Source organism: Rhinolophus hipposideros, assembly GCF_964194185.1.
Source record: "Rhinolophus hipposideros genome assembly, chromosome: 7".
Classification (NCBI taxonomy): Eukaryota; Metazoa; Chordata; class Mammalia; order Chiroptera; family Rhinolophidae; genus Rhinolophus; species Rhinolophus hipposideros.
The window spans coordinates 12641616-12664768 of NC_138053.1; the positions used below are offsets into that span (position 1 = coordinate 12641616).

At 41.8% G+C, this 23153-nt stretch overlaps 2 protein-coding genes across 4 annotated transcripts in view; one reads left to right on the top strand and one right to left on the bottom strand.

The window, feature by feature from the left end:
• The first annotated feature begins 1213 nt into the window (after window positions 1-1213).
• On the top strand, window positions 1214-22248 carry LOC308500200 (glutaredoxin-like protein C5orf63 homolog). 3 transcript variants are annotated; one of them, XM_081054453.1, is made up of 4 exons: window positions 1214-1348; window positions 15449-15569; window positions 19467-19523; window positions 20193-22248. In XM_081054453.1, the coding sequence occupies exons 2-4, from the start codon at window positions 15456-15458 to the stop codon at window positions 20367-20369; spliced, it is 348 nt and encodes a 115-aa protein (XP_080910579.1). In that variant the 5' UTR covers window positions 1214-1348; window positions 15449-15455; the 3' UTR covers window positions 20370-22248. The 3 variants fall into 3 exon arrangements, with proteins under 3 accessions (XP_080910579.1, XP_080910578.1, XP_080910577.1); XM_081054452.1 differs by having other exon boundaries at window positions 1216-1348; window positions 20205-20835; XM_081054451.1 differs by lacking the exon at window positions 1214-1348 and adding an exon at window positions 14980-15136 and having other exon boundaries at window positions 15256-15569; window positions 20193-20835.
• Window positions 16755-23153, bottom strand: part of LOC308499492 (uncharacterized protein) — a gene marked incomplete at its 5' end in the record, with an annotated part of 29737 nt that continues 23338 nt past the window's right edge. The window contains 2 exons of the mRNA XM_081052994.1: window positions 16755-17599; window positions 18896-19043. The remainder of the gene's footprint in view (window positions 17600-18895; window positions 19044-23153) is intronic.

Sequence of the window (23153 nt, forward strand, 5' to 3'; positions counted from 1 at the left end):
CGTCACAGGATCAATGTGGTTTGTTTAGAGGATGCATTCCTGACCTTTGTTTGTTTTCTGTCATTTTAAAAATCACAAAAAACATAATGTATGTAATGTGGTAAACTCACGGATACTGGCATCAGACAGCATGAGACGGAATCCCAGCTCTGCCATTTTCTAGCTCTGAGAACCAGTTATGAAGCTTCCATTTCTTTAACTATAAAATGGTACTAAGTATGCTTAACAGGATTGTTCTCAGGATCAAAACCAAGTTAGTGAGTGTAAAGCTGATGGCGAACAATCGATAAATGTTAGCTTTGAGTATTACTCTTATTATTATCCATCATTTTCTCACTATTTACGGCACCACCATTTAAGCCAACACACCTACCCCCTGGACCAGTTAGTGGCCTCCTGCCTTCCCTGCTTGTACTCTGCTCTCACCTACCCCAACCTCAACTTACCTCCTTCCTAAAGATGAGTGATCCCTTCAGAATGGAAAGGTTATCAACTCAACCCCCTTCCTACATACAAAAACAGAGGAAGATAAAAATTCTTCCTCTACCTTTTGTACAAACCCGAAAGGCGCTGCATGGCCTGACTCCTGCCCACCCTCTTCAGGCTGTTTCCACTTCTCTCCCCACTCCCTCTACACTGCAGCCATCCTAGTCGTCTTCTGTGCATGGCTCATGCTGGGATGCCTCCAGGTCCAGCCTTTCCTAGGCCTGCAGAGCTCGGTCCCTGCCCAGCCTGGCCCTACTCACCCCAGCCCGAAAGCTACCTCTTTAACTATATCACACTCATATTTTTTTCACATATTCCTTGCCTTTCAAAGCACTAAGCTCAGCGAACACGTGACATTAGCATCATTTCCGAACGTCTGACTTGCCTACACAACTTGACGTTTGGGGAGGGAACAGCTGCCAGTTTAGTTCAGAATTGTGTTCTTCCTAATCTAGCTCAGTCTGGACCCAGAGGAAGACGGTAAACATTCAACATTCAATGAATGGATGAGTGAGCCTCCCTAGGGGTTAAAATGAAATGGTCTGCCCATTCTCAAAAAGTTGATTACCACACCGGACGCTCATTATTAAATGGTCCCCAAATACGCCGGGCCACGTTTCCGTGACCGCCCCGCCCCCTTTTTTGTGTGTGTGTGTGTGTTTTGTGTTTTTTTTACATTTCGGCCTTGGTTTTTGTGTCTTCTTTTCACGCTAACGGCCCAGGCCCCGCCACCCTTCGGAGGGACTCTCCGACGGGATCGGAGCCCCAGGGCGGAAGTGCGGCGCGCGGAGCCCGCGCGGGCGGCTCGGGCGGAAGTGCCGGGCGAGGGCGGAAGCGACGGCCTCGGCGGCGGGAGGCTCAGGTGGGTGTCAGCGGCCCGGCGCCGGCAGGTGGGCGCTCGCGGACCCCCCTGCCTAGAGCCCGCAGGCGGCGGGAGAGGGGCCGGCGAGCCCCTGGCTGTGCTGCACGCCACCGATTTCGACCGTCATTAGAGGAGCTTTAATTAAACCGGGAGCCATAAATCCATGCACCGCGGCGGGGGGAGGGGTTGGGGGAGGGGTGGGGGAGGGATAGGGGGGGATGGGGGGACAGGCAGAGACTGAGAGTGAACGTTCGTGTGTGTGTGTGTGTGTGTGTGTGTGTGTTTGTGTGTTTTCGCGCGCGATGGGAAATGAACAAAATAACGGGCAGGAAAAGGCAGCTTTTTAAAAAAAAGAAAACGAAAACATTTCCACCTCGTGTCATTTGTACTAATTCACAGATACCCCGTCCCCGGTGTAATGAACTTTCATAAAGTGGCAATATGATCTCAGTTGGCAGCCCGCTGAGATGACTGCCTTTTTAAATAAATAGTTTTGAGCAGCCGCGTTGACCTTTAATTGAGGGTGAGACGATGGAACATCGTGCGTCCGCGGCTCCCCGGACGTCCTCTCTGCTTGGGCGGGCAGAAGCCTTCCTCTGGGTGCTGAACAAGGACAATGCATCAGAGACTGTGCCGTTCTCCACAAATACTTAGCCTTGTCGGTTACTCGTGACAAATACCACCTCACACAGATTTTTAGGAAGGCTACAAGTACCAAAGTCCCTACTCAATTATTACTAACATGAATAGGCAAGTGCCAGTTTTAAGGCTGTCCCTAACAAGGAGTTTTGGGCCTGGTGATCTTTATTCTTGCTTCTTAACAGAAAGTGTTTTATGTAGTACTTTATATTTTAGAGCACTTTTGAAAAAAATCCACAGTATAACCCAATTTGACCCCAAGATTCTCAACTCCTCCGGGGCAGGAATGGTGTCTAGGATCTGTCACATCCCCAACCATTTCCAGCACATTTACCAACATAAGCAGAGCTCCTGTAACTACACACTGACTCCGTTACGCAGCCACTAGAGCCACGTCTCTGTGCATGACACTGCGTAAGCTGTAGTGGCTATTAGAGGACACATTCTTTTCATTTAGTAATCATCTGAGCAATAGCTTATGAAAATACATACGAAACTATCTATATTTGGAGCTGTATACATTGAGATTTAAAACACTTGGAAAAAAGGTATACCCTGGAAATATTGAATGATTATAGTAATATTGGAGTAAGGCAGAATTAATCATGGTTTTGTGTGAAATGTTGTAGCCTAATAACCTGGGTCCTGCTCTGTTGGGGAATTGCCTGGAACCAGAAATGTCCTGTTGTGAAAATTAAGATTGGTGGGGCTGGTGCTTTAGACAGGCAGACTCCCCAGATTTTCTTTCTTCATGCTTGCCATGGTCAGAAGTAGCCACCTGCCAAGGAAGGATCAATATATTTTTTGTCTCCTTCACCGGAGGAAAATGTGGCTATGTGATTTTATTTAGATGCATTGAGGGCAGGTATGGTGATAGACATGAGGATTTTCCAGCTTGAGAATTTATTGGACTGTATTTCTGTTTTATTCCAGATGCCTGGCTCTGTCATACTCTTAAGCACCCAGAGGCAATGTGCAGCTATGCCTTCAAAATCAGTTATTTTTTCATTTTTAAAGTTTTTGTATTTCATAACATGTGCATACTGTAGCTAGCTGGGTGAATTTAGTTACTCTAACGCCAGGGTTCAGGATTTCATATATTAGCAGGACTTTGAGATGATCTGGTACTCGTAAGATTTTTGTTTCTTATTTTAAATCTAATTTTGCCACTGCTTTATTTAAGGAATGTACATCGGAGAAAGCCAAAAGCCAGCTGGAATAGTTCCTTCATGCCGTTTTAATCTTGTTTGCAATTATTTTGAAAGGGAGAAACCATCTGGATCCAGAGACGTGCTACACAGGTAGCAGGAACTAGGCGAGTTTCCTTCATCTTTCCTCTAGTATCACATAGCAAGTTCGAGGGACAAAATCATTTGAAGAAGAACATGCAAAATGAAAGGTTTTGGCTAAGTTTCGGCTAAGGGAATAGGTATTAACCCCTATCTCTAACTCTCCATTCCAGTTACAGCCACAGGGTATGGGAGGCACAAAAACATTACTCTCTTTATTTCAGTCCTTACCCCAAGGAAGGTTTCCAGAGATAAAGGCAAACTCAAAATACCTTCTATTTTAAGAAAGTCCCCATCTCCAAGGATTTTGGAGCATTTCACCAGTAATATCTGGTGATAACCATTTTACCGCTACAGGCTTCATCACTGTGGTATTGTATTATTTGTTTGTAAATCTTTCTCCTGCCCAAGATGTGAGTACCTTAAAGGCAAGGAAAATATGTTAATCGCTTTTGTATGTCTAGTACCTGGTACATTGCAGACACTGTACATGTTATAGAAATAAAAAGACAGTGTCCCTGTAAGGAGTAGGAAAACATCATTGGGAATGCAACAAGGTAGAGAAAAGAATATAAAACAATAACCCCTTTCAAGGGGTTACTAGATGCAGTTATAAGTGCTGCAGTTATTAATGCTTTAATAAACAGCCTGGAATAGGGAAAGGCATATTTGAGAATAGGTAGGTGGTCACCAAACTGCCTTCCAGGGAGATCTGGCCTGGTCACTTGCAGGGCCTTTGTTGTTTGAATGGAACATGCAAGCTCAAAGGCTTCACCAGCCCTGTCTTCACACTCCCTCCGGGTCTGCCATGCTCAACTCCTCACCCAAATACCTATTGAGCAAATATTTGAAGAGTATCCATTTGAAGATATACCAAATTATTAGCTTACCTGGGGCACTCATATCTTGGTTTGGTTTTGCGTTAAGGATAGAGGGCCTATGTATGGGCACTATTTTAAGGTTACGCTGCCCAAATGATATTGAAGAAAAGTCACAAACATCTTTACTTTCCTAACATTCCAAAGAAGTTCAAAGTCAACAGCTTTTTGTGTTGTAATGGGGCAGTCATGTGGTATATGCTGCTTCCTTCTGTTGCCAATGGAATTGCAGCAGAAACCAGAATGTTAATACTGGAAATAAATGAACTTCCTCTCTTTGTCCCTGTACTTTTTATATTAACCATGAAACAATGGGAAAATGTCTTCTAGGTTCATCAGGAGGAAGGACAATGAGATTGAATTATTTTGATTTGTAACTCTTCCTAAAAGTTTACTTCTTAGTTCTTCCAATCAATTAAGAGAAAGGATACTGTTATTTAATAGAAATTCAGTAGGCTGGGGCAGCTTAGGACATAAGACAGAAAAAAGATCTAAATTCAGCTCCATTTCTCCAGGTTCAAAGGTGAAGTTAATCTGTATCTTTTTACATTTAAAGATCAGAACTTCATTCTTATAGTAAAAGAATTCTGCCATCTGAAAATGAGACTTTTCCTCATTTTCTCCATCCTTAAATTAAGCCTTAAATATGTGGTATCTGTTATTTGGTATACTCTGAGGATTAATGCATAAAGCTTTTGAGATATATATTTTTTTTTGAAAGAAGGGGGATTGAACTTGGAGATCCCTTTTAATTCTGAAAATTCTCTGCTGTTTTCATTATGTATACAAATAGGCCATAGAAAAACAGACCAAAAAAATGCATTATGAAAAGCTTTGGTTAAATATTAGTTTCTTTATCCATGAAGCAAGAGGATCTCCAAAATCATTTCCCAGTTCCAATGTAGTCTATCAGTGACAGATGTTAAGTGTCAAATAACAGACTAGGATTCAGAGGATTGTAGAATTTCACATAACTGAGGGATGCTAGGGTCTGACCTCAAGAGTGGACGGTTCCCAACATCCAGATTGAGCACTGTACTTCACGGACCTCTGTATTGTTGATATCCCAAATCCAAGGAAATGCTAGATTTAGTAATTCAAATGTTCCAAAGTCTTTTGCTACAAAATGGCTAAAGTGAATGAAACATCTCTCAGGTCTTGTGTGGTCATGAGGATAATTTCTCCTCTTTGGCAAGATGAAATGGAAGTGGTGGAGTGTTAGTGATGAATGGAAGACATTGCCTGAATGGACAGATTTTGAATTGCAAAGAGTGTTTTTGGAAATGGGATTGTGTGCTTTTTAAATGGCAATGAAACTGGCATGACTAGCTGGGTACAAATAGGACTGAGATGTTTTAATGAAACTGCCTTCTTTCTGGGTCAGTATTAAGTATCAGAGATATCTTCAAAGGGAATGGGTGGGTCATTTTGGTTAAGAATAATGTGGACAGGAGTCTGCGAATTCCTTATGTACTTGGTTTCCATCCCTTGACTTGAAAGATTTTGCCCTCGTCTTAATGCTATCTTTATGGAATGAAGGGATTTTCAAATTGGTTTTTAAACTCTATTAAGCCCTTATGTATGATATAACCCAACCACATTACTCAGGTTTTTTTGGCTTTCAGGAACAGCTTTGCAGCCATTATGTCGTAATTGTACTGAACACTGTGTCACACTCTGAATTCAGAATACGCCTCTCCGGCTCTGGGCCAGACGCTGAGTCAGCATCCTTGGGGTTGAGGATGAGGGGAAGGGTACAGTGTGTGCAAGCCCTGTGTGTTGACAGGAATTAGTCCACAATCCCCTTTAGACCCCTGCGAGGTAGAGGGAGGTATGGTAACAGTGCATTACTGTCCTTGATTAGCATCTTCATTTCATTTTTCTCAGCTGAATGTTTTTCTGGAAACCCTTCCCTGACATCATCATGTACACCAACCCCATTACCGAGTAGACTCCTCTGAAGCAATGATCTGGAAAGTGTGACTACAATCCAAAGATTCTAAAACAAAGCCTTGCTTACAAGAAAGATTCCTCTCCCCTTCCACTTGCCATATGTCGGCTTGCTCTACGCCTAGCCGAACAGTGGTGCTTCTGGTTGCGGAGGACAATGCCAAAATGATGAGGGTCTGCCATTAAAAATCATTGTTTAAATGTATCTAATGGTAAGAAAGAAATATATTTTATTCTTCCTTTTCAAAGGTGCTTTTCCATCTCAGATGCTCAAACTGTGAGAGGAGTGCCTGGCCACTCTATAATGTAACCTTCCCCATTTATTTTCCTACTGGGTCCTTTGTGATGCAAGGCTTCCTGTTATGATGGAGGAGCTAGAGCAGAGAGTTTGTGATGACCAAGAGCGTTTACACCTCTGCCTGGATCTATGCATGAATTTTGTTCCTCTTTAAAGGTCTAGCATTTTAAAACAACTTCAGTTTCTTTTTGGGGGGCCTCATGAAGTCATGGGCTATTGCCACAGTGTTTCTTCTGCATGCGATTTCCCCTTCTCTGACCAGGAGGATATTTGACACCCAAAGCCTATGTGCACAGTGTCTCCAGATCTCTGTAAAATGAGAAAACAGGACAAGGAGTAGCATTTCCATTTCACAGTTGATGAAACTGAGGCTTAAAGAGATGAGGAATTGCCCAGTATCTCCAAACTCCTTCGTGGCAGTTGCCTGTGTTTGGGGTTTATCGTTATGAGATTCTCAACCAAAAAATGCACCCAGAGAATTTCAAACATGCTGAATTCCAAATGAAACTATGTGAAGGTGATCTTAAAACTTTAAATGAAGAATTACGCCATTTGTGTATAGTTCTACTGGCTGATGATTTAGTAGGAATTGTGTTCATTTAAATTTACTTTGACCTCTGTACAATTTATTCAAAAGTGCTTTGGAACAAGTTTTCCCTTTAAAGATGATCAATAAAATCCAACATTACCATTATACCTGGGAAGCTTCTGTTTTGATATACGTGGGGTTGAGGATATCACTGTTAAAATAATAGCAGTACTGAATTTTTCCATTTTTGAAAATATAAAGGCAAGTATTTGGGAAGGAGCAACTGGAAGGTAACTGGCCTTTGTTCAGAACCAATCAAGGGGAATGGCAACTCCTCTAATTTCAGTGCCCTGTTCTGTAATTTTGTGACTCCTGAGTCCGCCAGTCCAATACCTGGTGCCAGAGTTGATTTTTAAATCAGCAATATCCTGTCTTAGAAATTCCTATTTCAGTAATGTCCACAATCTGAAATTTTCAACTACTTCTGTTTGAAATATTTTTCAGTTTTGCAATTCCCTATTTCTGAGACTGCTATACGAGAAATTGAAATCTTCCATTTGAGGCCAGTCAATAGAATCATCATCACCATTATTACTAATAACACCCTGTTTTCCCGAAAATAAGACCTAGCCAATCAGCTCTAATGCGTCTTTTGAAGCAAAAATTAATATAAGACCCAGTATATTATATTATATTATATTATATTATATTATATTATATTATATTATATTATATTATATTATATTATATTTATTATATATATTATATTATATATTATACTGGGTCTTATATTAATTTTCACTCCAAAAGATGCATTAGAGCTGATTGGCTGGCTAGACCTTACTTTTGGGGAAACACGGCAATACCTTTTAGTAGTATTTTGTACTACACAATTAAGCCTTATTTCTCTATTCTGCTTTATAATTTATAGAGATTTTTACATTTATTATCTCTTTTTAAGACACCCCCTCAACTTTTGCCTTCACTCTTTTCCCCCAACCCGCAGTCTCCATCCTCACCAGAAATATCTACTTTTAGTTAAGATGTTAAATTAGGCAAGAACCAGACAAGGTAGTTAGTTCATTGTATGCGTAGGCATTGGTTGGAAGATTTCATTCGTTTGAAGCAACATCAGACATATCTGATTTGTGGTAGATGCTTTCATTACCGCTATCCTAGTCCAATCCCTCATCATTTTTTTTGACGGTGGGTCACTCCTTCATTCTGGAAACACTTGGTTTCTGTGATGACACTTTTCTGGTTCATCTTACCTCATCAACCTTTCTTACTGCCTTTTTTCTGGCTCCTCTAAACCCAACTTCGAAATGTTGGATTACCTCAAAGATCTCTCCTGGGTTCTCTTCTTTTTCTATATTATTTAGATAATCTCATCTAGTTCCTTAGCGGTAAACACAAATCGTAAACCGATGGAGTCTCAAATTTTTATCTTCAAGCTTGGCTTCTCTCCTGACTGCCAAATCTGTATGTACCACTTTCTACTTGAGCTCCAACTTGTCCCTAACTGAGCTCTCAGTCCCAGACATCCCTCAATCTCTTCCTGCCTCAGTTTTCCTCATTTCAGTAAATGGCACTGCTACCCACCAGAGGTTCAAAGCCCAAATTGGGATTGTCCTTGCCATCGTCTTTAATTCCTCATATCCAATTCATTGACAAGTCCTATTAGCCTTGTTTCTGCCCTAGTCCTCCCCTTTCTCACCCACACGACTGCAGTAGCACCCTAACGGGTCCCTGCTTCCACTCTGTCCCCCGACAATCCATTCTTCACACAGCAGCTAAAGTGACCCTTTAAAAACGTATATGAGCTCACGTCACTTCCCCCCTCTAAATCTAGCTGTACTTATTAATAAAACCTTGATTCCTTAACAGAGCCCACAAGGCCTTAGATGCTCCAACGCCCCCAGACTGTTTTTGAACCCTGTCTCCTGCCATTCTTTCGCTTGTTCACTGTGATTCATCCACAGGGTCCTTTCTGTTTCTTCTAAAAGTCAAGGTTGTCTTCACCTTAGAGCCTTTTCCCCGAAACTCTCCCCCTTCAGACGCTCCTCATCCTTTAGTCTCTACCGACACCTGCTCAGACTACCAGCTTATTCAAAGGCCCTGCCCTAGTCACCATCACATCACCCTATTTCCTCCCCCCTCTCCACTTGTGACTATCTGACATTAAATAGACTCCTTAATGTCGCTAGAATATGGACCCCATGAAGGCAGGTACCTTGCTTTCCTGCTCACCACTGAACCCAGCACCTATAATGGCATCGAATACATGGGAAACATTAGATAACGAGTGAAAAAATGAATGGCTCTCACCCTACACCTAGATTGTCATAAACTTTTCCCCCTTCTTCCACCCCACCCCATTCCGGTTCAAGCCGTTGTTTCTCAGTCTAGTTGTGTAGGACACAGTTTCCTGGCCTATGCTGGTATTAAGAGTTTTGCACTCCCCTCAGCTGAGGCAGTCAGTCGCCGGTCATCAGTTGGCCGCCCACAGCAGCACACGGCAGCTCTCGTCGGCTGCCGGCTGCTCATGAGGGCTGCTGGCCGCTCCTGGCAGCACACGGCAGCCCGCGGCAGCTGACGACCTCGGGCAGCTCACGGCAGCCCAGCTCCAGGGAGAGTCGTTGTTTGTTCATAATCTTAGCTGTAGAGGGCGCAGCTCACTGGCCCATGTGGGAATCAAACCCGCGACATCGGTGTTAGGAACACAGAGCTCCAACCACCTGAGCCACGGGGCCGGCCCAGATTGTCATAATTGACCGTTACCTCTTTCCACCTCCATTCTCCTTTCCTCGGCAGTCTGTCCTACATGCTGCTGCCAGGTCAATCGTACAAAACACTGTTTTAATCACACCACTGTCTTACTCAAAACCCTCCCGTGTCTCCCATCAAACAGGCCACGGCGTTCCTACCTAAGTGACTTTGTGTTTAACCCAAATTTGGAATGCTTCTTTTTTCTACATATCCAGAATCCTACGTGATGTAGGATCCTTTTCTCCAGTCTCATCCCACAGTACTATGCTTTTCTCTCATAACATTTAAAGTTGTCCATTAGATGTCCCTGTTGTAATCTCCCCTGTATTTGTAATGTTTCAGTTAAGAATTTAACTCCCTTCTCCTGACTCCAGTGACGTGAATCTTTCTATTCGTATGATTGTATCTAGCATGTGGAGTAGATTTCTCCATGTGAGAATTTTATCTGGAGGGAACGAAATGGGCTAACTACCAGGCAGGATGAAGAAAGAACTAATGGCTTAATTTTACTGAGGATTCGAAGGGGGCGGGATATGAGGGCAGAATGTATGTATTTTGGTAGACATGTAAATGCTCCACTACACCTTCAATGAAACTGCAATCTTACTGGACAGGCAAGGCCCACACTTCAAACAGTTAAAGAACTTTTTCACAGAGCACTGTGTTGAAAGTAAATTAACATAGCAACCATTGAATCCAACAGAGGCCCAGAGACAGCCAGATACTTGGAAATCCCACAGTCATGGTAATGATCTGAAGGGAAAGGAAAAGGGGGCTTTGTCTCTAGGCACTTCTCTGACTCCTTTCTGGGACTGATTCTCTCCTGGCTTCACTGTGCGGTGAAACTGTTGGCTCTGAAATCTGGCATGGAAGCCGTGGGAGTGTGGTAGATGCGTGGTGTGAGGCTGCCTCTGGCTCCCCAGGGTCCACTCACAGCTCCGTGAGTTAGGAGGGATCAAATGAGCAGTCCAACTGCACCGTCAGAATGAAGCTGTGGTGATCCTTTTCCAGTGTACACAAATGTCAAATCATTATGTTGTACAACTGAAACTAATGTTATATGTCAATTATGCCTCAATGGAAAGGAATGAAGCTGAGCATAAGTTCACGTAGAAATGGGCTCCCAGGTGGGTCACAGTTGGTTAGCTTGGGCTCTTTGTTGCAACATCTCATCTGAGTTGGCTCCACCTCCTAGGCAGGTCCCCTGGCCAGGTACCCGGACTGCTGGGCTCAGGTACTGGAAAAGTACCTGCGATCCCACTCACGCCCGTGAGGGAAGGCCCCACTGCAGGTTGGGCTTTCTCCTCCCTACTCCCCATTTCTGTTCTATAGGCTCATTCTACCCCCGCTTAGCCCCTTGGAATTGACACCTCAATTTTCAGCTTTGGCTGCTTCCCTATATATCATTCTTGGCTCCACACTTGCACGCCAAATCCCGGGCTAGGCTCCCACTTATTTGGGAGAGAGGGGTGTTTGGATGCAGTTGACTGACCAAAAAGCACGTGAGAGCACTGGCAAGGATTCATTTGTGCCTGTTTGCCTGGATTAGGTAGAGCCCAGTGAGCCAGATGAGTCCCTAAGAGCAACCTCACCTCATTACATAAGCTGTCAGTAATCTAAAATACAGGTTTTATAACCAAGAGAGGGTGTGTGCACACGCACATGTGTTTCTAGTCATTTGGGTAGAAACAGGGATGTTACACTTAGACGGTAATGAATGTGAAATGGAGCACTTACCATCTCACATGGCAAAAATGACTAAATGGAAGCCCAAGCCCCTCTTTAGGGAGCACAGGTTCAGGAAAAGCTAACATAATAGTGTTGGGTTAATGTCAGCTCAGAGTTAAATTTACGTTATACTCTTGTGAAGCAGCTCCAACATTACCTGTTAATAACCAAGGTGGTACCTGGACTTCTATAGATTTTTTTGACTTTGCACAGGAACTAACACTGCAGCTCGCTTATGAGGAATCATGTGAGGTGGAGATTTGGTGTGCCAAACGATGCTCTGTGTGAATAAAAATGCCGGTCAGTGAAGGTCAGTTTCTCTACTCAAGTGAGAACAATGTTGTTTCCCTTCTAATCAGACACACACAGTGTTGGAAGAATCCAAGAGCCCCACATAAGTGACGTGCAGCCATAGCCCAGGCAGCTCCTCCTGAAAGAAATGAATAATCTTTAATAAAGGCTTCAATGACCCTGGCTTCTTTCTACCCTCTAATCAGTTGCTTTAATGGTATGCCTTCAGTGCTTCATAGGGAAAATGCTATAAAGTTACCTTCCTTCTCTTCCTTCAAGGAGTGCTGAATTGGTCCAATCAGTCCTCCCCCCACTTTGTACTTGATTCTGCTATAAACACCCCTGAAGTCAGCCTCAGTTTTGTTGAAAAGCCAGCGCTCCCATTATCTTTCAGGGTGATCCGTGCCTCTGGCAGCGTGGACTTGGAACAGCAGGAGTCCCCATCTTTACTGTTAAGCTGTGCTGTGGAATTTGTTTTAGGCACATTCTAAATCCAGTCTTATGCCTTTTGCTTTTTTTTTTTTTTTGTCTGTGACAAAGGTGACCCAATTGTACTTCTTTGATATTATGAACACAGCTCTTTTTGTTCCTATCACAGAGGCATATGACAAAATACAAAGGATAAAATTGTATCTGTGTGTAGTAAGGACATATATTTCCTGACTAAATTCAATGACATAATCAAAAAGGTTGTTGTCCTCTCACAGTCGTGAGCTAACAGGCAGAGAGCACCTTTCAGGATATTTTTCCTACTGCTGAGTTACTGTTCAAAAATAATAGAACTAATGAAAATGTCACATTGACAGAGTAGCCCGTATTAAGATTTTACTTCAAGAAGGCATGGCTCCGTGCATGTGACATTGACAGCAATGGTTTTAGGGTTTACAGAGTCAATAAAATAGTCTAAGAAGGATATTGGAGAGTTCGAATGAGTGTATCGTCTTTCATTTTACGTTTTATTTCTAGAATTAAGTGGACTCCAGTGTTCAGAATTTCAGCCTTAATGTCTCATTTCTGCCTAGGAGAGGGGTATGGAGCTTTCTCTTTATATCAGGCTCTAATATAACTTTACAATGCGAAGAAATAAGTTACTTGAACAATGTGGCAAAATGCATGTGTCTTACAGCATTTGGGAAATATGCAGGAAGTAAAATTACATACTGCTTATGCATTTCTCAGTAAGCAAGTATGCAATGTTTAAGTGATTAACTACATGTAAAAAAAGTAGAAATGGAGACTAACAGTGGAAAAGAGAATTAGTTTTAAATAGAATGGTTGTAGCATCACTGAAGACTTCACTTAGCTCTCTGGGTTGGTTGAACAAATATCCAGCAAATCTGGAATGAATAGAAAGTCTGTTTACCATGGTAGGCTTTATTTGTCTTGGGTACAACGAAGACCACATGCTGTGTTTTGTCATGTTGGAAATACTGGAGCAGATTTCCATTGTGAATGTGATTTTTTTTTTAAAGCCTTAACACCTTAGTCTCAACTCAGCTAGCTAGGTAAAAGCAATAAGTTTTCTTTTCTTTGCCAGCCAGACATCAATAAATCTTAAATCCCTCCACGGAAAGCATGTAGCTGCAGTTTACTGTCCTGGTTGTAGTCTTACGTCACTGCCATAGATGGCCTGACCCTTCTCGTTTCCAAGGGCTGTCTTTCTGCCTTTACTCTAACAAAACTAATTTTTAATTTTCTTTCTCCTGCAGATAGTAGAGCTTCTATAACTCCATACCATGGGAGGGTGTGCTACTGTTGGCACAGAAGCTGTTGATTCTGTTGAATTTCTGGAAAATCCATATACCAGGGCTTAACACTGAGTTCAGAGTAGCACCATATATTGTGAAATGGTTTAGGTCTACTTTCCACCTTGGAATAATGCTGGGTAGCAGATCCTTGCAAAATTCTCATCACATCCTTTTTTTATGCCTTCCCATGATTATTCAGTTAGCAGGGAGAGCCAGTAAGGGCTTAAGAGTGAAGGAAAGATTACTGTTTTCATAGATTAGAATCTGATCTTTTTGTCCTGTCATCCTTATTCTAGTTTGATACGGGTTGGTGTTTTTCTCTAAAGTCATATCGTTCTGTCTGAAATGAGCTTAAGGCTAATCTTACACTGAGAAGCCTGGTTACAGCAGGGATTAGCATGCAATTAATCCAGTCCTGCTGTGGAGCAGAGCAAGTGGAGATTCGAGGTGGTGGTACAGGGCCTGGGACCAGATGCAGCACCCTGGCCCCAATTTCCTGGATACCTTGAGCAGCACTGAACTGACCTTAGTTGGGATATGAATCTGCCCAGGGAGATTTGGACACACTGAGAGCCTGAGCAGGGTTAGAGGTGAGACTAAAGAGAGGGAGCAAGGCTCACTTCAATATGTTTAACATTCAAATATCTGAACACCTCCTATGTTCCAGGTTAATTGTAGATGCTCGGAGATCCAGGGTGAACAAGTTTCTGCACTTATGGAACTCACACTGTAGTAGAAGGGACATATAGGTAAAGAAATAACTTTGGATAGTGAAGGATAAAAGCAAATTATTAGCAAGGTATAAGGAAGAAGAGTGGTGGGCCAACAGATATGGGTAACAAAGTCACGCAGGCATCTCTAAGGAGGTGACATGAGTCCAGGCCAAATGACGAGAAGCTACTTAAGGGCTTTTCATGCAAAGGGACAGCAAGTGCAGAGATCCTGGTGAAGAAATGAGCTTTGGGTATTCAAGGAACAGGAAGAGAATGTGTGGCTACAACTTTTCAAGCTAAGGGAAGGGAAAGTAATAGACGAAGTTGAAGAAACAAAGTAAAGCGAAGTAATGAAAAGCCCAGAGATGAATTCATCTTGGGAATACTGGTAAATGATAAAGGCAACAGTGCGTATGTTTTAACAGTGAAATGATCATATTTGTCATTTTATGGACAAAGCTGGAGGCTCAGGAGAATAACTAGAACAAGTAAGGTATCTTATGTCGAATAAAGAAGCAGGAGGAGGGAGCCTCAAAGCCTAGTGTTGGACATACCGTGACTATCAAACTGTTCTTACTGGAGTAGCTCCAGTAGAAACACTAGCACATGTGTGTATGTTTTCAAAAATGATGGCAATCTCCTTTTAAAGTACTTCTTAAGGAGTTGAGGAGATTTTTGTTTCTGACAAGTTAAGTCTGCCTAATCCTCCCCGTGGTCCCTCTCGGTGCAGTTCTGTGTTTCCCCATGTCTTGCAGTCGAGGCCCATGGATCTCAGAAGTGCTCGCCTTAACCTTCAGCTGGGGGCTTGTGCTGCCAACTTATCGTTTCCTTCACCCTGAGAGTAGCTGGGTGCTGCTGAATGCTTGCTAATAAGATAAGCTATCTCTGTGAATAAAAACCATCTCAGGAAACCTCCACATTTTATGGGATCATCAGGATGCTGGCAAAATCTGCAGGTGAAATTTAATTTTGTGTTCAAATTAACAAACCCATGCAGTTTGCTTACAGAATCCAAGTGATTAAGCACACGGCTAATCCATAAATATGGATTTTTTTTTTCCCATTCTAAATTCAGTTTTGTGTGGAATACAGTGAATGTGGAGGCATCGTGGCAAGTTGCCAAACATCTGGGTCTCTCTGACACGCCTAGACTCCAAGAAGCAATTCTGAAGTCTTCAAATTCCATCACAGGCTTGCAGCTTACTATTCATATTATAAAGAGGCAAGTCTAGGGCACATAAGTTTACTGTCTATTTTTCTTTTGGCAGAATTAAGATGCTCTGGTTTCAAGGAAATAGCATGCAACTTGCCAAATACTGCTTTCGACTCTTCCTGAGAAATCTCTCTGCCTCCAAGACTGTTCTGCCTATGCTGACCTTGTTCACAAAGGTACAGAGGGGGAAAGTGACATTCCTGCTTTAAAAACATAAAGTATTAAAATTGTTGGGTGAGGAAAGTTGTACATTTAACAAAGAAGAAAAATGTTGAAAGGAAGCAAAGAAATAAACTTTCTTCAGACCTGCTCCTCAGTGTTTCAGTTCCAGGAATAACAGTGTTTCCTACCCAGATACCTCATAGTCTCACACTTAGAGGGGACATGAATATGTTTGATAGTCCTATGATGCCTCCATTGAAAGAAAGAACTATCAGATTACAATATGATGCTTACAAACATATCACTGAGAAACTTAGTTCTCATTTGTGATAGTGACATTCTATAAAGTCACCACAAACACAAAATTAGCAAATCCTGAACCATTGCTCCTAGGGAAAATATAGGGTTAGGTTCCTATGAGCTTTTGGTAACAACATTTTTGTCAATTGGTCGTTATATAACCTTGTTTTCTGTGTGTGTCCACTGAGACACCTTATTTAGTACATATTGTTGATTCATTAATATTGAACTTATGGCCAACAGCACTCTACCTTCATGCTTGGACAAAGCTTACCTAATACAGTATTTTCTCCATAAGGCTCATCACAGCTTCCTTGTGCATAGAAACACTAGACAGCACTTCAGCACTGTGTTTGGGGGCCATGTTAAGTAGCAAGTGAACAACAAAAAGCACAAAAATTCCAAAACTACGGCACTCAATAGATTGTGAAAAGGACGTGTTTGTAGTATGACTGAATGAAGAAGGCAGGTTCTTGTTGAACTTCAGCTGGCAGCATGCATTTGGGATGACTCAAGATTTTCTCTGCTCTGTACATGTGAATGTCTGTGAATGACTGCAAAGCTCTGTGAGTATTGATCTTGGAGTTTTGATCTTCATAAAAACAAATAAGTTTTAATGAATAGGTGAATTCGTTAATACAGAGTCCACCAATAACGAGGGTTGGCTGTACTTGTTTCCTTATTCCTAACACTAATTTTAAGCCAGAAAGCTAGTTTAAAATTTTTAAGAGCATTTCCCCCTGAAATTTATAATATAAGCCTTACTGATTTCCTTTTGCTCGTTAACATTACTTTGTGTGATTTATAATCAAAATAGAAATAAAGTGCAAGGTAATAGAATTAACTGTAGTGAATAATACTGCAGTTCAAACAAAAAAGGTCTTGTGTTTCATTTTATTGGACTTCAGGCATTTTAGCAATTTGAAAATATCTGATGGTTATCTAATAACAAAGCTTTAGAAGTTTTTAAAAATTAATTTCTTGATAGAATAGTTCATGTAAACTACATATCCACAAGTATATGTTGCACTGCTGGAAATTATGGAACACAGCTATTTTAAAAATGAGAAATGCATGTGAGAATTAACTACAAAAATAAGATAATCCCTTAAGGCAGATGGTGCTCACTCAGACTAACTATCCTGAACAATTTTTCAGTTTGAGCAACAGCCAAGTTAGCTGAAAACATTTGCAAAAGAAAAAAAAAAATCCCCACACTAGTCTTCCATTGAGCTTAAAATTTGTGCTGAACCCTTGATCTTTGTCATTAGCATATAATAAGATATCACTCTCACCTTCAGGAATTCCCAATCCAGAGAAAGGAAAAGCATTGTATCAGATGTCCTTCAATTATAAATAATGGAAAGTACTTCCCAGAGTGGCTTAAACAAAAAACGGATTTTTAGGGGTTGGTCTGGTTTCAGGAGTTTCATTCCGAAAACTTAATTTCATTCCAAAACTAAGCCTGTGACCAGTCTCTTCAGCTCTGCATCCTCCAGAGGTTAAATCTGTCTTGACTTGGACTCTTCTCACGGGTGACTGCAGCGATCCCAAGCCCCAGATCTTGCATCTTGGATATCCACAGAAACTTCAGCAAGGGCCTCATGGTTATCTGCTGGCTCTGATTGGCTGATCCCCAAACCATTCATAGCCAGAGGGATAGGGTATGCCCTTTGCCTCAGCCTCAGTCAGATGTCCCACCCTGTTGTTCAGGGTGGACTCAGCAACATGCTGAGAGTAGTTCCTGTGAGGCAAAATCACAGTGTTCTCGCTACAAGAAAGGGGAGTGGGTGGTTGGCAGCCAACCCAGCAAATGTTCACTACAATTCAGAAGCTAGAATAAATAAGTGTTCTGTTGGTGCCCTGAAAAATTCTGGACAAGGATGTTTGAATGGTCCAGACCACTTGACCTTTAAAATCTGCCAGTGACCCCAAGCACTCTTGACACTCTTCTCCTTTTTCAGTTCATAGACCTCTTTAAAATTTGATGAACCTTTCCCCATAGAAACACACACACACACACACACACACACACACACACTAATTTGCACAGACTTCAATGGAACACCAGCTTTTAAAAACAAAACCAAAAAAAAAAAACAAACAAAACCCTGATCTAAGCTCTACTAAAATTTTTTATTATAAAAGCAAAATGTTGGTACATTTGGTACTTCTGCAATTTAGCTTACTCGTGTTTTGCTCTTAAGATCCTCTGTTGACTTTTTGAAACTTTCTCAGAAAATGTCAACATGATTACCTGAAAGCATTGCAGACTATCCATAATCTATTTATTGATAATGCTAATAGTAACACTAATTCAGAAAGACCATTCGGGAGGAAAACTGCCTTTCAAAGGTCTGGGTCCTTATTTCAAAATAAGCTGTGAGTTAAGCTGGAGGAAGGGCGTCTTTGTTTTACATAACAGCTCACCTCTTCCTGTGATGTTAACAAGCAGATTTTATCTAAGCATCGATGATGTTGAGTCTAATTTATGCTCACGAAAGAGAACCTATGCTCATTCCTGAGCTCAGTCAAGAGCTGAGAAGCCTTTAAAATCTGCCAATGACCCCAAGCCCTCTCGACACCCTTCTCCACTACGTGCTTCGAGTGCAAACAATAATTGGCGCTAAAACTTGTGTGCTCCTCAGGTGGAGAATTACCTGGGAGACTTATTGCTCACACTTGTAATGAGAAAACAGACTAAACATTGAAGAGTTGGTACAATCATCATTCGAAATGGAGATTTTTCCTTGTTTAAACATGAGGCACTCACTATCTAACTCCATTCCAGTGGGTTTATTTCTGTGGATTGATTAAGAAAAACAGGTTGGCAAAGCTCAGAGCCCCCATTCAAAATGAGCTGGAAGCCATTGTGGGGATGTCAGCCCTGCTGGGAAGATGCTCCTGTCCTAAGGAGGACCAAGCCCTAGTATCAATTAGATGAAGCCAATAACGGGAATGTAAGCCTCTCAGTGTATTGTGTATGTACTTATATGTGCTCTGTGTCTATCTATAACATCTAATAGTTTTAGATGCTTACCTTTGTTACACACATATATACGTGTGTATATATACCAGGGGTGTCCAAAAAATGTCTCCAAGCAGACACTTTGGTCAATGTTGTTCAAGCAGAAATTTGCCGTAATCAGAAGAGTCTGGACACTGATGGTAACCACTTTGAGCACCTCCTGTAATTGCAGAAGCCAAGCGTGACTTGTATTCCTCTTTTCTTATCGGTATATATTGAGTATTACAATTGTAATACAGTTTTCCTTTCTTAAAATGTGTATACAATTTTTTGGTACTCTCTGTATATGTGTGTGTATATACGTATGTATAACAAAGGTAAATACCTGAATTTATTAGATACATAGATTTATTTATGGAGAAAAATCAAAACAAAACAACTGAAAAGGGCCGAGAGTCCATTTACCATGAAATACTAGCTATTTATAAGGTTCTGTGGCAGTGTTTTGCTTTGGAAATAAAACAGTGTAATTAACCTGGTAGAAAACAGTCCTCAAAAATAGGTATAATCTGTTTCTTGTGGTTGTTGTCAGGCTGCATGCCATTCTTTGGGTTTAATGGCTTTATCTTTTTTCTTCCTGTAGGATCCATGTCCCCTTTGTGATGAAGCTAAGGAAGTACTGGAGCCTTATAAGAACAGGGTAACATAGTACAGTGTGGCTTTGTGTGTATGGAATAGAGTGTGTGTGATATAAGGATCTGCCTGGCTCCTTTCTTTAGAAAAAGAGATTAAATGATTTTTCATTTAAATTTTCTTCCTATTCTTCAGAGAGAGATTTTAGTGCTGATTTCCATAAAACTCATTACCTCTAAGTGTTTTTCTCCGAGCAGTACTGGTTTCCTTACTCTGACTGTTAATGTGAGTCAAAGTTAACTAGCAGTTTCAATATTTGTGCTTTCTTTAAACTCTTGTCCCTATTCCTTTTCTCTTATTTTGTCATTTCCATGGAAGTGTTCTCCTATAGCAAACCATGTCACCTTTCCCATTTTTAAAACCAAAACATGTCTTTCCTGATTCTCAAGCAGGTTCCCCGTTGGGACATACTTTATTTCATTGGGAACTGAGTAGTGCCTGGATGGTGAATGTAACGGGTATAACAGAAACGGAGCAAAATCGAGAGTTAGGGAATATAATGAAATCAATCAAGTTGTGGAAATTGGGGACATCAGATCACTTTGTACTTCACACAAACAAACAACAACAGAACCCTCTCAGCATTAGAATCAGTGTGGGGATCAGTTTGTCGCTGCAATCATTTCGTCGTTCCATGTTCTCTAAAATACAGAGCTTTAGTCAGTCTCTGTTTCAGTTTATTTTACAGGAGGTGGATATCACACTTCCAGAAAACTCTGTTTGGTATGAAAGGTATAAATTTGACATCCCCGTCTTTCATTTGAATGGCCAGTTTCTGATGATGCATCGAGTAAACATCTCAAAACTTGAAAAACAGCTCCAGAAACTTGAGCAGCAAGGTGCTGGAGGCTGATGAACAACCCCTGTGATTTTCCGCCCTCGCTGTCCAAAAGGCATCTTCCTGAGGAAATGACCATGGCCTCATGCTTCTTTTGTCACTTTCACACAGCCCTAATGATGTTCTGAATTAAGTGGTGCCAAGTAAATGTTGACATTCCCTTTCTGGTTGACGCAAGTACCAGCGTGGGAACTGTTTACCTGTTGGCATGTTATAAAATAAGAGGGGTGTATGTATTGGCAGGGAGGGGGTGATGGAGGGCAGGAGAAATCCATTGTTTTATTTAGTTTTATTCTTTGTATTGATATAGAAACATCTCACATTAATTGGGCAGTGCTGTTTATAGGAAGAAGGCTCTGAGTCCTGCTGCTGCCCTAGGGGCTTCATTTTTTAATGAAAGAATAAATGCTCTTCCACTCAAAAGATAAAGTGCAATGTGAGTTGTTAATAACTGTGCAGAGTCAATAAAGGAATGTTGTACAAATACATCTGCATGAAGCCTATTTCAGTGGAATTTAATAATACCTGTTTAAAATTAGAGCTCATTTGGGGGGGAGGAGGGGAGAAGAAAATAATTGTCCTAGTAGCTTAAGAGGCATCATTTGAGAAAAAAAACACACTTAAACCTCCAAAATTATATGAGTCTCAACATGCTTTGCACGTAGTCAGTGAATTGACTCATAATATTTGAGTACTGCCTTTGATAGTTTTTCAGTTATCATCAATTGAGTTAATTAAGCGTATTATAAAACAGTAGTTTTATCAGGTTTTAATATCTTGGGGAAAATGACTTCTGACCATAACTGGACAGATATGTCATCTAAAAACAAAATATTCTTCACCATTTTACATAAAGTATTAAAAATGTAGTTGTGTATTCTTATTTATATTTAGTCAAGTTTGGCCAATGTAGGAAGGGGTTCATTTCAAAACAAAATTGCCTTTCCCTCACATCATTGCAACTTCATCTATAATGAAATTCTTTTGTGAACTATTTTAATGAATTTGGATATTATGAGTTCCTTGGCTAGATTTAAATGTAATCAGTATGTGTTAGTCTTAGAAATGATAAAATATTAGAGCTGGCCAACCTTAGACATTGTCTAGTCCTACCCTCCTCATTTTATACATGAGGAGGAATCGGACATTTCAGAGTTTCAGGGACTTAGCCTGAGATCACAGTTAGGTGGCTGTCAGATCAGGTCTTGCCACCCACCCCAAATTTCCAGTACTACCTGGGCTCACTGTAGAGGTATCATGTAACCATTCTGGATCGAACACAAATTAGGAAGCAACTTTAAAAGCCTTCCAAGACAACAGAGGGGAAAAAAAATCTTACAATTGAACAGAAGTGTTTATAACACAAATTTCTAGAAGACATCTTCTTTGATTTTATAAATACTCATTGAGCCCTGTATTCCCTCGTCTGTGAGTGTGGGCAGAGCTCATGAACATGATGAAATGTCTCTGCTGTGGTTATGTTATATTGTATGGCAAAAGGAAGATTGTCCTGGTGGGGCCTGATCTAATCAGGCGAGCCGCTTAAAGGCAGAAAGTTCTCTGTGGCTACTGATAGACGAGGAAATCAGAGACGTGTCCAACGAGCCAGGAAGGAGGTCCACATCGGTGCTATGAACTGCCTGGGGGACCCCTTGGCAAGAACCTAACGGTAGCCTCTGGGAGCTGAGAGTTCTTGGCCACCAGCTATCAGGAAAATGAGCACATCAGTCCTACAACTTCAAGAAAGTTGATTCTGTCAATAATCGTTGAGCCTAGAAGAGGTTCCTAAGTCGTAGGTGAGAACCACAGCCCTGGCTAACACAGTGAGACTCTGACCAGAGAATCCAGCCACACCGTGCCTAGATTGTGAAATAATAAATGTGTTTCGAGCTGCTACGTTTGTGGTAATTTGTTACACAGCAGTTTGTCCCTACAGCACTGAAGCACATTTGTAGGCGGTGGGGGTACAAAAAACAAATAAGGCCCAGTCCTTATATGAGATGCACTCAATGGGAGCAGCAGGGAGAGGCGAGGTAATAAAGTACTGCAACGCAGTGTTAGGAGAGCGGGGCCTGAGACATGTAAAAAGTGGTACAGCGTCCAGAGGGGGAAAGTGGCAGGAAGGGTTTACAGGAAATTACACTTAACTCAGTCTTGATGGCTGGATAGAAGCAGTGGGAAGGGCCGTTGAGAGCGAGGAGGGTATCCCATCCTGAAGGAATAAAATGTGGAAAAAAAGAGTGTGGAAGGGCATGGCCTATTTAGAAAATGGCAGGTGGTTTGTGTGGCTGTAGTGAAGGGAGGGGAGTAAATGAGATGGGACCACGAGATGGATTGGGGCCCACAGTGTAAAGGACCTGAAGTCATGTTGTGATTTTTCTCCCTACTTCCTGCCCTCACCTGGTCTCAGCCCTTCTGGCTCCTCATCCCTCAGGCGTATGGGCCTCTCCACTACAGCCCTTTTTGGTCCTTCCAATCCTCTAGCATGCTAAGCTTAGCAGCCCCTCTAGCCAGACGTTCACATCTTCAGTACAGCCGGGGACAGGGGACCACAGACGAAATGTGTGTCTGGGCATGTGTGTTCCTTCCTCCCTGCTCCAGGCAGCGTGAGGGCTGTGTGGCCATGTCTTGGGGTTATTGGCCCTTCTCGTGGGCCACCAGGTGGAAGAGTTCCAAGAGTTTCAGGGTCTGCTGAGCTAAGAGGGAGCAAATCCACTGGTTCCCTTCAGAAAGCAGGGCTCGCCGGAGAGCCTAGAGGGCTGTTCTTTAGGAGCACTTCTTGCCTGAGTATAACCAGTC

Bases quoted from the DNA above. Each gene is read 5' to 3' on its own strand.
- LOC308500200 (XM_081054453.1), top strand. From the start codon at position 15,456: ATGCTCTGGTTTCAAGGAAATAGCATGCAACTTGCCAAATACTGCTTT. The intron at 15,570-19,466 runs GTACAGAGGGGG...TTCTTCCTGTAG, and splicing joins TGCTGACCTTGTTCACAAAG to GATCCATGTCCCCTTTGTGA. The intron at 19,524-20,192 runs GTAACATAGTAC...TCTCTGTTTCAG, and splicing joins TGGAGCCTTATAAGAACAGG to TTTATTTTACAGGAGGTGGA.